At 37.1% G+C, this 17,540-nt stretch overlaps 1 protein-coding gene across 1 annotated transcript; it reads left to right on the top strand.

Annotated features, from left to right (window-relative positions):
• Positions 1-969: 969 nt before the first annotated feature.
• LOC306872446 (SLIT and NTRK-like protein 6) lies at positions 970-17,334 on the top strand. The gene is made up of 2 exons (XM_079421006.1): positions 970-1,401; positions 13,555-17,334. The coding sequence occupies exon 2, from the start codon at positions 13,574-13,576 to the stop codon at positions 16,055-16,057; it is 2,484 nt and encodes an 827-aa protein (XP_079277132.1). The 5' UTR covers positions 970-1,401; positions 13,555-13,573; the 3' UTR covers positions 16,058-17,334.
• The last annotated feature ends 206 nt before the right edge of the window (positions 17,335-17,540 follow it).

Here is a 17,540-nt window from a genome sequence, read left to right as displayed (position 1 = left end):
GTTAGTCATAATGCGAAAAATTAGACTAAAAAGAAAGGGAGAGTAAAAAAAAAAAAATCTATCGGTTACACTTTATTTCGATAGTCCACTTTAGACATTCTACTAATTATAAGTAAATTTGTAACTACATGTCAACGAGTTATTAATTTGCAACTACATGTCTACTAACTCTCAGAGTAGACTGTTAGGGTAGGTTTAGGGTTAGTAGGATAAGTTAACATAGTTTCTCATAGTCAGTATGTTGTGGACCCATCAAAATAAAGTGTTAGAAGATATTAAACAGACAGTCTACTAATACTCTAATGACTGCTAGTTGACATGTAGTTGCAAAGTTACTTACTGTTAGTAGAATGCATAAAGTGGACTATCAAAATAAAGTGCTATCTATCTATCTATCCATCCATCCATCCATCCATCTCTTTCTCTCTCTCTCCCTCCCTCCCTCCCTCCCTCCCTCCATGCATCCTTTTATTTATTTATTTATTTATTTATAACTCTTCAGACAGATTTCATTGTGACAGTTTACCCCAAATAGTCACAATGTCCCTCAATTGTTTAAATTACTGTAGAAAATCCATATTTTAAACTAGATATGGTGTTAAACCAATGAAAACTTCTACCGTATAATATGACAACATACCCCACTATAGAGCAGTGTGTGTTCAGTTAACAGTAGCTATCTTTTCCCTAAGCAATATTTAGTTAAAACTGTGTATGATTCAGAAATACACGTTTAAATAAACCCGAGACACATTCACTACAGAGTGTGACAACTTCCTTCGGTTTTTCAGAAGGTAGCCAAACATATCTAATGGCTGAGTTTACTCAAACCTTACTCTCCTGCAGAAGTCCTGCGCAAGGATGCGTTCATGTCTCGTCTCTCTCTCTTTCTCTCCACTCCATATGGAGTCACGATAGCCCATTTGACTGTACGGAGGAGAGGGAGGAGCTCTAGTGAAGCTCTAGCACAAGCTCATTCACTGCTCAGATCGAGAGGCTGGAGAATCTGTGCCTCCTCCATACCTTCAGTAAGAAACCGCGAGGGTCAGGCGCTCTCCGAAGCGACGCTGACAGCTGAATGTTAATTGCGGACTTTTATCCTCGACCACTGGACTAGCTGAACACTTAATCGTGGAGCCCGAGCAATATCTGAACATCGCGACTGGACAAGTAAATGAGTCATAAAACAACCCACTGCGCGATGGAGAGCTGAGGGCAAGTTGGATCTGGACTTGTTCCATGCGTCTTTTTGCGCGGTGGGCTCTTCCGTGCCAAGGAAGCCTTTTGAGAAGTCCAGGCGACCGGTTTGTGCTGCGAAACTGGGTGGTTTTGTTTAATCCACAAAGCACAGATAACTTGGCCAAGTGGAGCTACAAAGACTCCTGCGCTGCGTAATTTTGGGTAAGAGTGGTTTCTAATGACACATCCGAAGTCAAAGCAGTGTGATTATTTTAGTGCCCGTGTAGACCGAAAGTGTTTAGGGTGAATGCTAGCTATTATTACAGCAGATGCGATGGATTTTGTATCACTAAACATTTGTTTTAGGACAAACGGGTTGGCAAGATGCCTAGACCGCACAATGCACATCACTTGTTTCTCCGAGCAGTTAGTTTCTAATGCACCTCCTGTTACCGTTTGTATATATTTATTTAATCCTAACGCATTGCAAAAGTACAATAGACAGTGCTAATGTAACACTGACTCATGTGATCTCAAGGACACATAATAAGGTTTATTTTACTTATTCATTCCCTGCAAATTCAATCCCTGTAAATGAAACTCAGGTGACTTCATTGTGATGCAGCCGTCTGCAGCACAGATGCTCGCCTTCAAAGTCACATTTACACAAAGGCATAGACACACACTCACAAGTGCTCAGCCAGACATACCTACACACACACAAAGAAGTCTTAATTTAATGTCTGGAGAGACAGTTTGCAGCACCCTCTGCACAAGAGATAGATGTGCAGTCCACATTAAATCTACTGTGATGTTTAGAGAGGTTTCAAACAGTCGAAATTGATTTATGACTAAGATAACAATTGTTTAGTGCACATCCAAACTTTTGTTTTCTTTTAGTACATGCAACACATCATACAAATACACAGACAGACAGGATTAATGTGAAGAATCAGTGTGTCTGAACTTTATTTTTGTATTAAACATATTTAACATTTTGGTATCGTATTTAGTAGCTTAACTGGCAGAGCGTGACGCTAGCGACATCAAGGTCATGGGTTTGATTCCCAGGGAACATTCAATGCAAATCCAATAAATGTAACTTAAATGTGCTTAAATATAAGTATCAGGCTGGTACAGAATGCATTTTCCCTTAAAATAACTGATTATAAATACAATTTCAACTTGATGACATATACTTATTTGTATTTCTTTTTGAGGTCTAGGAGACCACAGATATTTAAAATGAACAAATGCATTGCTTTTTCATATGGTAACGTTCTTTTCTGACACACCTGCCAATTTGGATGTTTTATTGCACTTTTAATTGCACAGTATGTTTTGCATGTGTCAAATAACCCCAAACTGAAACTAATTTGTGATATTTAACTGTTAAAAATAATGTGTTTCTTATGCATTAGAAAAAAAACAAAAATAGTTCTAAAAATAACCTTTTTTTTGTCTTAGTGTGAAGAATATTTCAATAATCTGATGATCCTTTTTTTCCATTATAAATAGCCTTTTGTGCAATAGAAATGTTCTATGGATGTTAAAGATTATTCATTTCAATAAGGAACCTTTATTTTTAAGAGTGTGGACAACAGTTACATCTGCAATATAAGAGATGATTAAATCATCAATATTGTCAGTATAAAGGCAAAAGTATTTACAAAATGAGAGATTTTACATGTGCCCTAGTAAAATCAACCAAACATGAGGGTGAAACTGTACTTTTATTAATGGTGAAGGCTAAACCCACTATGACACTTCATATCGAGTGAGCAAGTTTATTAGCTTCATGGGACTGTGGGCCTTTTCTTACGCCTCTGTTCTTATATGTGGGTGTTGTGGCGTCTCCCTGGGGCGAGCACATAATTTCCTCTATAGTGCCACAGACACAATGAAGGGGCCATCTGCACTAGCCCACTGATTTGTGCAGGGTAAAATGGAGCATCACTGATTCGCTCATCCCTTTGCCCCAAGCCCAGTATACACTCTTTCTCTTCATCGCTCCATCCCTCATTCCCCTGTGCTGGATGTTAAGGTCCCCCAGTGGCATGCTGCGGATGCAACCTGCAACAATCTGTTAGAGGTTACTTCCCTTTATTCAGAGCTGTGTGCTTACATGCTCAACATGGACACAAACAACACTGGTGTGTCAAAACAAGCCAGGAAGCCTGCATTGGCTCTTGATACCTAGCTAGATTTTATTCAAACTGCTCTATGTGTGCATTTACTCAAGTTGCCTTTATTTATATTGTGCTTTATACCATACAGAGTGTTTCAAAGCAGCTTCACAGTAATAAGCAGGAAAATAACGATCACTAGTGCAAACTTCATAAAATATGAGACAGATTTTGCTATACAGCATCTCTACAGAAGACAATAGAGTCATTATTCAGCTCAATTCAGATCATTGTTTATTCAGCTGAACTGAACTGAATCAGTACTAAACTGAATTGAGCTGAATACACTGAACTGAATCAATTGAACTGAAGTTTATCAATTACAAAACAAGTTTACTCAGTTATACACAGCACTGAAGATGGCAATAGTGTCATTATTCAGGTCAAGTCAGTCAATATTGATTCAGTACAGTTCAATAAGTGTTGACTGTGCAAAATGCATTTCCATATGAAGCATCATTGCAGAAGACAATATTGCCAGGTCAGTTCAGTGCAGTGTTGATTCAGTTGATTTATTTCATTAACCTGAACTGAATTAACACTGTACCGAATTAAGCTGAATAATAACACTGAACTGAATCAACACAGTGCAAAGTTAATCAGTTACAAAACAAGTTTAACTCAGCTGCTGCTCTATAGACGACAGTAGTGTCATTATTCAGCTTGAGTCATATCAGTGAAGTCAAATAATTTTATAAAGTTCCTCAGTTATGATTATTAACTGTTAAGCAGCTCTAGAGAAGACAAGAGAGTTATTATTCAGCTCAAACCAGTTTAATTCAATTTAGTTCAGTAATAGTGTCAATGCTGAACACTTCTTCAATTATGAAACAAATTTGATTCAGCTACAAAGCAGCTCTAAAAGGCAATAACATCATTATTCAGCGTTGATTCATTTCAGTTCAATAACTCTGTAAAGTTCATCAATTATGAAACAAGTTCAATTTAGATGCCTGCAGCTCTACAGAAAGCAATGATGCTGTTATTTACAGTAGCAGAGTCAGTTCAGTTCAATAATAATGTCAGTGCAGCAAAATTAGTCAATTCTGAAATAAATTCAATTAAACTATAAATCAGATCTACAGAAGACATAGTGTCATTATTCAGCTCAATTCAGTTCAAGTTTTGTTCCCATCTGTAGTATCAGTGCAGTCAAATTTATAGTATTACTGAATATTAAGTGTCTTTTAAACAACTAATTAAGCCAAAGATGACAGTGGCGAGGAACGCAAACGCTGTCAGGTGACAGAAATGGAGGGGGAAAAAAGTGCAAAGCCTTCACCATTAAAATTATACTTTGTTAAAACTGTACCTAGTAATTTTGTTGTAATGAGAACTAGATTTTTAGTGCTGCTCATCTGTTCAAATGTTTCAGAGACTCATTGTAAGGACATCACTAAGGAGTACAGGGTGGTTTTTACTCTACTGTTTTGTGGTTGCTAGGGTGTTCTGAATGGTTGTTAGATGGCCCAAGTTTAAAGGGCCTTCATGTCTCTTGAAATGGCTCAATGGCTCAGGTCCTTCAATGTCAGTCTGGGTTTTTTTTTTTTTTTTTTAATCGACCACCTAGTGAAAAGCATAGGTCTAATTGCTTCGAAAAAGTAACAGAATCCAACTGGACTCCTTCATGTTTGTAACCTGGTGCTGGATGGGTTATATGCCATATTTTAATACTTAGAGTTTAAACAAACCCCTAACCCGTGTGTGAGCAATAGTAATATTAATGCTTTCTATGCTAACTTTGTTTGGAAGAAATGCATCTGTTGTATCAAAGGCTCTTTGCTTTTTTTAAGACAGTGTCTGTTGATGAAAACGACACTGAGAAAATGAAATCATCGATCTTCTTTCCCTGCATTGAGATAATGGTTGCCCTTGTAAATACATGTGAGTCTCAAGAGGATTCACATTGTACAGTTCAGATTTATTTGAGTCTGGGTAACGATGAAATCCCTTTTTTTTTTTTTTTTGCCCAAATTGAGGAAAACACTGGAGGAAGGAGCAATTGCAGATATCCAGACTTAACAATTTTGAAAACAAACACTTCTATCTGTGCAAGCTCTTTCCCACATTTAGAAGTGCATCCAATGGCAATTCATTATGCAACACATTTTTAGTATTGCCACAAGGGGCGCCGTAGCTTTGGCAACACTTTACATTAGGTTTTATTTGTTTACTATATTTGTTAAGATGAACTAACCATGAATAATAATTCTACAGCATCTTTAAGTAGTAAATGTTAATTTCATGCATTTTTAAAATTACAAGTTATATTTGCTAAAATCAGGTCATACAGTGAATAAAAAAAAAAATATATATATATATATATAATGTTCGATTAAATGTGTTATTTGTTTCTTTGTAATTGTGAAATTTATACAAATATTGCTTACTGTTAATGTTAGTTATCTATTAATATTAACAACCTTATTTGTAAAGCATTATTGCATTTTGAGGAGAATCCTGCTGAGCAAGTTAGTTAAAGTCAACATGTTTATGGCTTCCAGAATAGCTATGCTTCCTGAATAATATCACACATTTAATGGCACACAATGTGCAAAATTATCTTCTGACCTAAGAATAAATCTAGCTTTAAATGCAATAAAAAGAAAAACAGTTGAAAAGCTGTTAAAAGTGATGATTATTTTATTAAATGATTACATCTCTGTAATATCTCATTAGCCGCAGTCGTTTTCATAAGCTTCAGGCAAAACTGAATTCACAGAGCTGAACGATGCGAACACTCACATGATTCATCTTTGCAGTGCTATATAATTTTAAGATGTCAACTCTGTGTCAGACCCACTGCTGTCATTCTTCCACTTCATTTGCTTTAGCGACCAAATAAATTATATAAAGTTTTGAACAAGCCACACATTATTTATATATTTTTCTTGAATACATGTAATCTAACAGCATATTAGACAGACTGAGATTTTTTTTTTTCTTCTTGAGAAAATATGAATGGAGCTTGTTTATGCAACACTCAACAAATCGTTAGGGTGTTTATTTGTTTACTTTAGTCTCATATGATATTCTGGCCTGCTTTTCAGTATCACCTGTTTAGTTGGCCAGACAAAATCATTCAATCACTGATGGTACACATCACAATTTTTTTTTTTTTACCACAATTTGAGATTCAATTTATGTCCATTACACAAATGACATGAGTTTTACACCAAATTTGAATACTTTTTAGTCAGGGGTTTGTTGAACTCAGTAACCTAAAGTATGAGCAACAGAGATGCTTGACTTACTGTAGCATGTACCAATAAAATGGGATCACAGAAGCGTGGTCTATTAGAATAATCTGCAGTGAAGTGGAAAATCAAATCGAGAGCAGAAAAAGTGAGAACAACTTCCTGTTGTGATGTTGATTTGCAGGGAGAGGTGCATCTGTTACATGCAGATGTTTGTTTCAGTGAGCATATCTGGTTTCATCCGCTAGATCTAACTGCTAATTCCGGTGAAATAATTGCAGCACATTTGTTTAGCAACACATTTGAAAGAAAGCACACTGCACTACTTCTGCTCCTACCTATAAATTCATTCATATATATATATATATATATATATATATATATATATATATATATAGCAAAGTATAAATGTGATGTCCAGTGATGATCCATAGGCTCCAAAATCTAAAGGCATCACAGGTGACCTCAAAACACAAAATGTAGGTTACAACATTACGCTGCTAACTTGTTTTACCCAAAATCAAATTCTAAGGAAACATTGCATGCATCCAAAATTGCACTGTGACCAACTTATTCAAAATCTAACCATAGGTGCAAATTATAGCACATTTCAAATCACAGGTGCGCTCACAAAACTAAGACTGTTTGCAAATACAGGCTTCAACATTATGCTGCCCTCAAAGATAACTTGTTTACCCAAATTCTAAGGAAACATTGCAAGAATGCCCTGCAACAAACTTGAAAATAAAGATGGCAGAAGTGAGAGAAACTAAAATTATAAATGCACTCCAAACTCCAAAACATATTGATAAAAAAAAACAATTTAGTCCAACTAAACATTGACTATTTATCTTAATATGTGTGTGTGTACGATGCATTTTTATGCTTATAGAATATGATTTTGTCACATTGGTCACACTGCAAAAACATATTTTCTTACTTAGTAAATTTGTCTCATTTTCTAAAATATTCTTAAATCATATGATGCATTTACTTGAGAAGCAAAATGACATAAGATGCTTGGTCTTGTTTCCTGTAAAATAAATAATAATTAACATGTTTTATGTTTTAAGCATACACTATTTTTTTAAAGGAAGACTCAGAATCTTCTGTTTATATATCCATTTTAATTTTATGCACATAAACTTTGACCGCAATATCAAAATGTTTCACTTGTTTGGATTAAAATGATACATTCACCCTTTAAGAACAATGAAAAACCAAAATGAGTCCTTGTGTCGTTACGTTGGGTGTGGATATTAAATGGTCTGATGCTTGAGTGTCCTGATTTTCAACATGCTTGTATAATGGAAGCACACTAGACCTAAATTATTCTACCTGGAATGAGGTTCCAACCCTAACCGCATTGTCTTGTAAAAATGTCAAGTTTGTCATGTTCAAAGTCGGAGGACTGAATTGGTTTGACACCAGCTTCAGAGAAGACATGAAAGATAAGACAATACTCGCAAAAGTCCAGGAAAATGAAGGTTGTACCTGTCCTTTAAATAGCATATGGTAAGCAGATTATGCAAATGGCTTTGTGTTTGGTTTAAGCAGTTGATTTGCTCCTGTGTGACAGGACCACAGTCATTGATTGCCATGCTTCATTGGCCAACCTTGTTCTGGTGGTGTTTCATTACTATATCAGATAAATAATGAATGACCAACCCTTAGAAATGTGTCCGAGACAGCCGCCATTCTCTCAACCTGCTCAAGCAAGACAATGCCCGCTGTCGACAAACAATACTTCTCTGGGGACTGGATAATATAATTTCCTTTTTAAAAAGGTTAGCATCATGAGATTCTACTAAAATGCAAATGAGCACCAAATATGTATATAAAAAAAGGACCCAAAGACCTTTACTTTGCAATTTGTAGTTAGTTGTGTTGATTCTTTGTCTTTGGAAGCTGGTTAGAGTGATGATGTGTTGCTGTAGGCTTGCAAGCAATTGAAATTCAGCATTGTGGGGTAAATGGTACATATTGGGACATACAAAAAACGTATTGCCTCAAAACAAAAGACACTGAATTGTGATGCCAAGATAAGATAGTAGAAGCAAGAAGCGCGCACTATATTTCCTCTGTTATGGGTATATGAAGTTCTCAGCCACAAACAAGTTCACTAGACTCATACAAAATAGGCTTGAGGGTTATTTTTCATTGCTTTAATTTATTTGAATGTTTCACGGGACATATAACATCAAACAATGTCATCAAACATTCCACCAGTGTGCTGCTGCGATGGATTCTTCTTTTGGGAGTCTGCATTATTGTCTGATGTTCAGAGGAACTGGCAACTTTGCATATATATATGCATACATATGTTTGCATGATGTGGGGTGGATACAGTATACATCTTTGGATGTCCTCCATTCTCTCTGGCATGTGTCACTTCAGTTGGAACAAACAAGTTACTGTGTTTGTACAGTGTGAAATAGGATTTCTTGTAGTTGTAAATAAAACAGAGTACATTTTACAAGAAAATGCAATTTTATTATTTATACGTCAAAATGTGTTAATTGCTATTTCTTTGTAACTAATAGGAAAATATCCAAGTGATCGGAAGTGAAAATACATTTCTACACCACATTTATTTATTTATTAAATTAAATTAAATTCAAAGTTTGTCACCTGTTTATTAACATAAAAGAACAAGAAAAAAATATCTAATATCTCAATTGTTTCTCTTAGACATCGTGGATGAGAGTAATATAAGATCTAATCAACAAGAAATCAGAAACCTCAGAATTGAACTGAATTAAACAAAGGACAAGAATCATTGTGAAAAAGTCCCAAAAGAGATATCTTTAATATCTCAGTTGTTTCTCCTAGACAGCACTGAGATTAAATGGAAAGCAAATGGAGATGTTTGACTGAGGTTTCCTGCTTTTTTGGATGTTTGTACTTTCAAAAAGAACCATAGTAATCTTAGGATTGTGCTTAGGCTTGACCAAGTCTTAGATTTCAATATAAATTCATGATTTTTCATTAAACGAATAAATAGACCAGGAACAGACCAAATTATCTGGACAATTCAACCTTGAAAAAAAATGAAAACATTTTCTCTCAAATGCTAGTAAAATAAAAAAGGCTAAGAAATAAATAAATGGCAATTAACACATTTAATTAAATGAATTTTAAAGTAGAAAGACTAGAAATATGGTAATTTCTTGTAAAAAAGACTAATTTGTTATATTTAAAACTTAATTTTTTATAGTGTATCCACATTCATTTTACAACTCTATGTTCCTTCTGTAGTCAATTGTTCTTATTTGCTACATGAAAGAGCAATTCAATTGTAGACTGTGTTTTCTTGAGCAATCAGAGCATGCCATTATTGAGATTCTTTTTGTGGATTTGAGATTGTACAGTCTTTTTCTCAGTATAGAAGAAGCCTAAAGCAAACATCTCCATTTGTTCTACATTTGTGACCCTGGACCACAAAACCAGTCATAAAGGTCAATTTTTCAAAATTGAGATTTATACGTCATCTGAAAGCTGAATAAATAAGCTTTCCATTGATGCATGGTTTGTTAGGATAATACTTGGCTGAGATCTGAAAATCTGGAATCTGAATAAAAAAAAAATAAATAAATAAAAATAAAAAATCTAAATATTAAAAAAAATTGCCTTTACATTATTCTAATGAAATTCTTCATAATGCATATTACTAATCAAAAATGAAGTTTTGATATATTTACAGTAGGAAATTTACAAAATATCTTCATGGAACATGATCTTTACTTAATGTCCTAATGATTTTTGATAAAAGAAAAATCAATAATTTTGACCCATGTATTTTTGGCTATTGCTACAAATATACCCCAGTGACTTAAGACTGGTTTTGTGGTCCAAGGTCGCATTTAATCTCCTCACTGTCTAGAAGGAGAAACAAGTGAGAGATCAAAAAGATCTCATTCGTGACTCGTCTTTCCTATGGGATAGCCTATACGCTTTGGGTAACCGTGCGAGAAAGAGACAGGAAAATTTGCTGTATCAGGACAGATGATCCCATTGCCCTCCAAGGATGTGTGAAGCGGGTTAGACAGGCAGGTTGGGCACAAACCTGAGGCATGAGGAGTAATGGGTCGAGCTCTATGTGTCTATGTATGTATGTGTGTATATAGATAGATAGTTAAGATGGATATTAGGCCCTGCTTAAATGCATGAGAGCGCAATATGTAGGCTTCGCTGGCTTCTAATGGACCACAGATTCTCTCCTCACTGTCAGCCACACACTGCTTGCTAAAAATAGGAATGGGACCCCCCCTTCTTTGTCCTGTCATCTAGCATGACATGCAAGCATTCATATTCTCCACAGTTTTTGTAATCTTTTAATCTAATTTTATTTATGCCTCCGCCCCTTTCCACTGCCGTTCTACCTGCATCCTCAAGAGAGATGACAAAAACCATCTTTGTTGTCTTTACACACCGTGTTTGCTCACAGCTGTCAGCGCACGCAGCCTGTCAGTGTCATGTGGCATGCCGGACCGCTCAATGTTTGATTTCATGTCAATACAACTGGGAAGCCTTTAATTCCTTGCAGATTCTCTAGGACACTGGGGTGTTTTATGTCTCAGTTAATTTGCATGGAACTGTGTTATGTCGTTTTAAATGACATTATAACGAAGAATAGTGCCTGGTTATTTTCCTTCGGTGGAACTGTATGAGGAAGAGGTTGCTCCGGGGATTTATTTTTCATTTAAATATCAACTTTGTCCTAGACGTGTCTCATAAAGTTCCTTTGAAGACAGAAACACAAATGAAACCATCTTGAAGTGAGTGAGTGAAGTGACATTCAGCCAAGTATGGTGACCCATACTCGGAATTCGTGCTCTGCATTTAACCCATCCAATGTGCACACACACAGCAGTGAACACACACACACCGTGAACATACAGCCGGAGCAGTGGGCAGCCATTTTATGCTGCAGCGCCCGGGGAGCAGTTGGGGGTTCAGTGCCTTGCTCAAGGGCACCTCAGTCGTGGTATTGAGGGTGGAGAGAGCGCTGGACATTCACTCCCCCCACCTACAATTCCTGCCGGCCGGAGACTCGAACCCGCAACCTTTGGATCACAAGTCCAACTCTCTAACCATTAGGCCACGACTTCCCCCCACGATCTTGGACATTTAGCATATAACATACACAGATATAAAATGAATTTGAATAGCAGATCAGATCATTTGGTCTTGGAAGAATTTTCATAGAATGTTCATAGAAATCTCTTACTTTTGATTGCAAATTTTAGTATCATCTGAGCAAAACTGGATACAGTTGGAGAAGTGAGATGGTCATCATCATCTTCTCCCTAAGATATTTCTCCTGAAATCCTGAAATCTCCCAAAATAAAAACTGACACAACTGAGTAGAATCATATGAATTGAACAATTTCAGTAAAAAAAATTTGGGGGACTTTTGAGGAAAAAAATATGTTGTCAAATCATAAGATTTGCAAAACATGCATTTTATTCTTATTATTCTCAATATTGTTCTTTAGGAGGCATACATGCAGTCCAATAATTAATTTCATTAAAAAAAAATAATAAAAAAAATCCTACTGTCAAAACTATCATATGAACAAGTCAGTCAACAGTCCCTGATTTAAGTATCAACAGTGCAACATGACACAGCTGGAAGCCATATGTGTTTCATTCACTAAAAAAGGGTTCATAAAAGTCCATTGCTGAAGAGTCAGATGGACTAGATTGCTTCCTATGATTTTGATTCACTAAAAAGTACCAACTTGAATCGTTAATTCCAGAAAACAGACTTCGAGTCAATAAGAGTCAATAGTTTGCAAATGGGACAGTGCTGATGACGCTGTATTTCTTGATTGCGCAAAATAAAATATTTATTAGCGTTAATATTTTATTATAGCGTTATTCATAGCGTTTTTTTGGTGCTGCTGAATAGTGATGAGTGAAAGATGCAAAGAAAATACCATGGTGCTGAGTTGGCGCAAGAATGCACACAACATGATACATTAACGGTAATTTTGTTCCAGTAAAAAAAAAAAAAAAAAAAAAAAAAAAAAAAAAAAAAAAAAAAAAAAAAAAAACAACCATTTCTTGGCTCCAAACCTACAAATAAGACAAAGGTATTGTAGCCTTCCTGTGGCTCAAATAGTAGAGCATGGCGCTAGCAACGCCAAGGTCATGGGTTCGATTCCCAGGGAAAGCAAAAGCTGATAAAATGTAAAAACTGTAACTTGAATGCAATGTAAGTCGCTTTGGATGAAAGCGTCTGCTAAATGTAAATGTATTATTTATGGACAACTCATTTCTGTTTCATTTAAATTAATTCGGAGGTATAATTGTTTGCATTGTGAGATGATTGTAGGACACATCCTAAAGCACACTCATACAGATGTTTGAGGTAAGAAGGTCAGGAAAACCAGTCTAATTATACTCAGAAAAATCTCAGGGTGTCTGCTGCTGAGGACTAATATAAAGTAAATTGTGCATCATTCAGAATATAGACTATGCATGCATACAAATTCTTTGCCTTTACTGTGAAAAAAAAATAAAATAAAAATGCTTTATCTGCATATTATGAGACAAAAGCACAAGTCTGTTTCTTGATTAGAATGTAATTATCCCAGTAATTTGAGATACTTAATTATTTCCCTAAGTATGTAATGTGATATAATCATCACTATTATAATCATCATCAATGGCGCAACCACATTATTCATTTAGGACTATTACAGTGTTGGTTACTGTATGTTCTAGTGTTCCACTCACTGCTTATATGCAATAATAAAATGCAATACGGAACATGCTTTTAATAGCTTTAACAGTTTTATAATCTGGTAAATATCTGTATTTAGGCACAGATTTATTTTTTTTTTTTCCAAATGATAGCCTGTTTATTTCATTAGATTCAGCACTGTGAACTTGCAATAATTCTCATAATTCAGTGTTATTTTGTGAGTTTGCTAACTGCGCACAGTAATTACCTTTCCTTCTCTCCCCCTGTGTTCTCTTTTTAGATACAAGGAAGGAAAAAAAATGCTGGCCAGGATCATTTTCGTTTGCTCCTTCTTTGCTGGTGCTAGTTTTGGAGATATTGAGCCCAAGGCATTGTACGGTGGAGCTTGCAAAGCTTTGTGCACCTGTGAAGAGAAAGATGGACATTTGTACATGAACTGTGAAGACAGAAACATAAGCAAAATCTCAGACGTGAAAGTATCATCAGATATGCCTTTGCATTTAAACCTGTATAAAAATGACTTAGTGGAGTTACTTGCAGAGGATATGGATGCTTTCAAGAATGCCGTCACATTACATCTTGGTTTAAACAGCATACAGGAGCTTGAACCTGGTGTGTTCAGTGCGCTGGGATCTCTAAGAAAGCTGCACATAAACAGCAATTTCCTGGTCATGCTGAAGGAGGACACATTTCACGGCTTGGTAAATTTGGAATACCTTCAGGCTGACACCAACTTCATCCGGGTCGTGGAGCCTGGGGCCTTCAGCAAGCTTCTCCGTCTTAAAGTTCTGATCCTCAATGACAACTCCATCGAGTTTCTTCCAAGCAACATTTTCCGCTTTGTGCCTCTGACACATTTGGATCTGCGTGGGAACAAGCTGCAGACACTGCCGTACGTGGGTTTCCTGGAGCATATTGGTCGTATCATGGAGCTCCTGTTGGAGGACAACAACTGGATGTGCAATTGTGAAATCTTGCATTTGAAGGTCTGGATCGAGAACATGCGTGCGCAGTCGTCCATCGGCGAGGTGGTTTGCAACAGGCCCGAAGATCTTAGGGGCATTTCTTTGGCCAGGGTCAAAAGGGATTTACTTTGCCCCTCCCATGGCAAATGGGATCTCGAAGAGCCATCAAAGTCTCTAGACATGGTTGTCACCCCATCCACCAAGGTTGTTCAGATACCGAATGTCAACGATGGCACAAAAATACCCACACCTGCAAACGGCCTAGGGACATTTTGCGTGTCAATGTGCTCTTGTCCTCCCCAAAGCATGGGTTTCTTAATGCACTGCGAGGACCGAGGCATTCAAAGGATATCTGATATAGGCATTCTTGAACAAAGCCCAACCAAGCTGTTTTTGACGGGAAATATGATACAGGGACTTTTCAAGTATGACTTTGTGACGTACGACAGTCTGGAACTGCTCAATTTGGCAAACAACCAAATAGACTACATTGAAAATGAAACCTTTCTGAGTTTGAGCAATTTGAAAAAGCTGTACCTGAATGGAAACAGGATAGAGAAAATCTCGGCAACAATGTTTCTTGGCCTTCACAACTTGGAATACTTGTACTTGGAGCATAATATCATCAGAGACATTGAGGCTGGATCGTTCAACCCTTTGACAAATCTAAAGCTCCTGTTCTTAAACAACAATCTACTCAACACTCTCCCTGCACAGATATTTCGTAACGTGCCCTTGGTGAGATTGAACCTAAGGAAAAATGTCTTTATCCACTTACCGGTGAGTAATGTGTTGGACCAGCTCAATTATTTGGAGCAAATTTATCTTGAGGACAATCCTTGGGATTGCACTTGTGATTTGGTCAGCCTCAAACAGTGGGTGGAAAAGCTAAGCAAGGACACCGTGATGGGTACCATCTTATGCCACACTCCTCAAAAACTGTCTACTGCTGAGGTTAGAAACCTGAAGCATGATGTTCTTTGTCCTGGCTTGGTCACCTATAAGTCCATATCTGGAGACACCAAGGATGCTATCGTAGCCACGCCTGCACCAGGTGACGGCACCAGTGGCTTCTTCCGGTCTCTGACAGAAGCAGTGCCACTATCGGTGCTCATCCTCTGCCTTCTCATGCTCTTTCTGACCTTCATTTTCTGCGCTGCAGGGATCCTTGTGTTTGTGCTACACCGTCGGCGAAGACAGGCCAAGAAGAAACAAGCCGAGGAGCAACCTCGCGAGAGCAGTCCCATCCACCTGCACTACAGCATGTACGGCCAGAAGACCACCCACCACATAACTGAAAGGCAAGGACCCGGCATGTACGACGAACCTTCCCGTAGCCCCATCGTTCAGGTCTGCAGAAACCCTAGTTACTGCTCTCAGCACAAAGAATACGAGTTGGACGAGTACGACAGTGAGAAACCTAAGCATATCTGCCATAGCATCCTCGACAAGGAGAGCGACTCCCTGCTTACGGGACCCAACGTGAAGTTCAGGGCCGTCACCGACTACCCTGCAGAGTTTGTGAGTTTGGGAGATGCGAGCTCCTTGTACAAGAACATCTTGGAGAGGGAACGGGAGCTCCAACAGCTCAGCCTCAGCGAATATCTCAGGAAAAACATAACACAGCTACAACCAGCGGTGGACATCCAAGTCCCCAACCACCACAAGGAGCTTAAACTAATGGAGACTCTTGTTTATACGAGGCCACGGAAGGTCATGGTGGAACAGACTAAAAACGAGTACTTTGAACTCAAAGCCAACTTACATGCCGAACCAGACTATTTAGAAGTCTTAGAGCATCAAACGACTTTCAACTGAGATAAGTACGCTATATACTTTGATTTGACAAATGACACTCCAAGTGCCTTGACAGTTCATTCTGAATTCTGATTTAGCCTCAAGAGATATAATAAAACTATGTCAGCATAGAGGCAATTCTCACGATACGATCATTTGACGTGGACACAATGTCTAATTTCATGTGGACCTTTAGCGTTAGCATGCTTTTGGACATTGCAAATGATGGATTATGCATTCTAACAAAATTCCAGTCACACCGAAAGAGTCACAAACAGTTGCCTTTGGACAAGATTGGCTTTGATACCAGAACATTTGTTGTGCATTGTGGTTAATGCATTCACTTTATGTTTGGTAGGGAAGACTAGCATAGAGTCACTTCTCATTTCTGTCTGTGTATCTCTTATTATGTACGTGACAGATCTTCAAGCACTGCTTATCTGTAGCAATGGAAGAAATCGTGTTTTCTTTCTTTTGTTTCTGTCATACAGAACATTTATGGCTAGTTTAACGATTGCCTGATTTGCTACGTTTTGAATTAAACATTCCCAACACAGTTTTTGTTCATTAAATATTAAATAATGGTTGTATTTGGATCGCAAATTGCATTTATTAATAAATAAGGCGTCATCAAGAGCGAGTAGCTTGCCAAACGGCTATTGTTTTGACCCTGAGGTCAGACTTTATGAGTGGGCTCATTTATCGTGCCTGAAATTGGCCTCTCACCTGGAATTCTCAACACGCCTGGAGAGTTTGTTCAGAAATCATGTCACACAGACCCACTTGCTCATTACCTCCAATGCTTCTGATATGGACAAAAACTCTGCTGGGCATCCTTGGAGAAAATGAAAAGAAAAGAAAAGAATTGCACTACTTAAAATACCATTTAAAGGGGGTTGATGACAATCACGTTGTTGGGCCGCACATTCTATGCCATTTTTCCCATAGGAAAAACAAGTAGTGTAGCTTCTGGTTTGTATAAAAGTGTTGTTTAAAGTTCCTTTTGAAAACACTAATCATATCCAACTATTTTCTTTCAGCATGACAATTATGCGGGGTGTTTTATCTTCATTATCTGGCTAGAGAAGAAAAGAAAATATATATCTATATATGTATATGTATAGAGAAAATATGCACACAAATTCTTGTGTTAAGCCTTGAAATGTTTTACTGTATGGAAGAGCACCATAGCTTTATTTTGTACAAGTGTGGATGAGAGTTATTTATTCTGTATATTTGTACATAATTTAACATTTATATATGTTTGTGTGCCTTTAATGTGGTACCAATTAAGCTGTAAATAAAATAAAATAAAATTAATAGAGTGTATTGCAATAATATGGCAAGTAGCACGAATAGCACAAGTAAATAAATAAATGAAATAAGGAGGGAAAAAAATGGAGAAAAATAGAAGAATCCTATTTTATTTCAGTGGTTTTTAACTGGTGGGTAAAGTTGTGAAAAAAGAGTTGATAGCATCCCACACAGCAGGGAAAAACAATGT

The sequence above is a fragment of the Barbus barbus genome (genome assembly GCF_936440315.1).
Source record: "Barbus barbus genome assembly, chromosome: 7".
NCBI classification, from domain to species: domain Eukaryota; kingdom Metazoa; phylum Chordata; class Actinopteri; order Cypriniformes; family Cyprinidae; genus Barbus; species Barbus barbus.
This window is presented reverse-complemented; position numbering and strand designations above follow the sequence as displayed.

Excerpts from the sequence above, each read along its gene's own strand:
- LOC306872446 (XM_079421006.1), top strand. The coding sequence starts at position 13,574 with ATGCTGGCCAGGATCATTTTCGTTTGCTCCTTCTTTGCTGGTGCTAGT.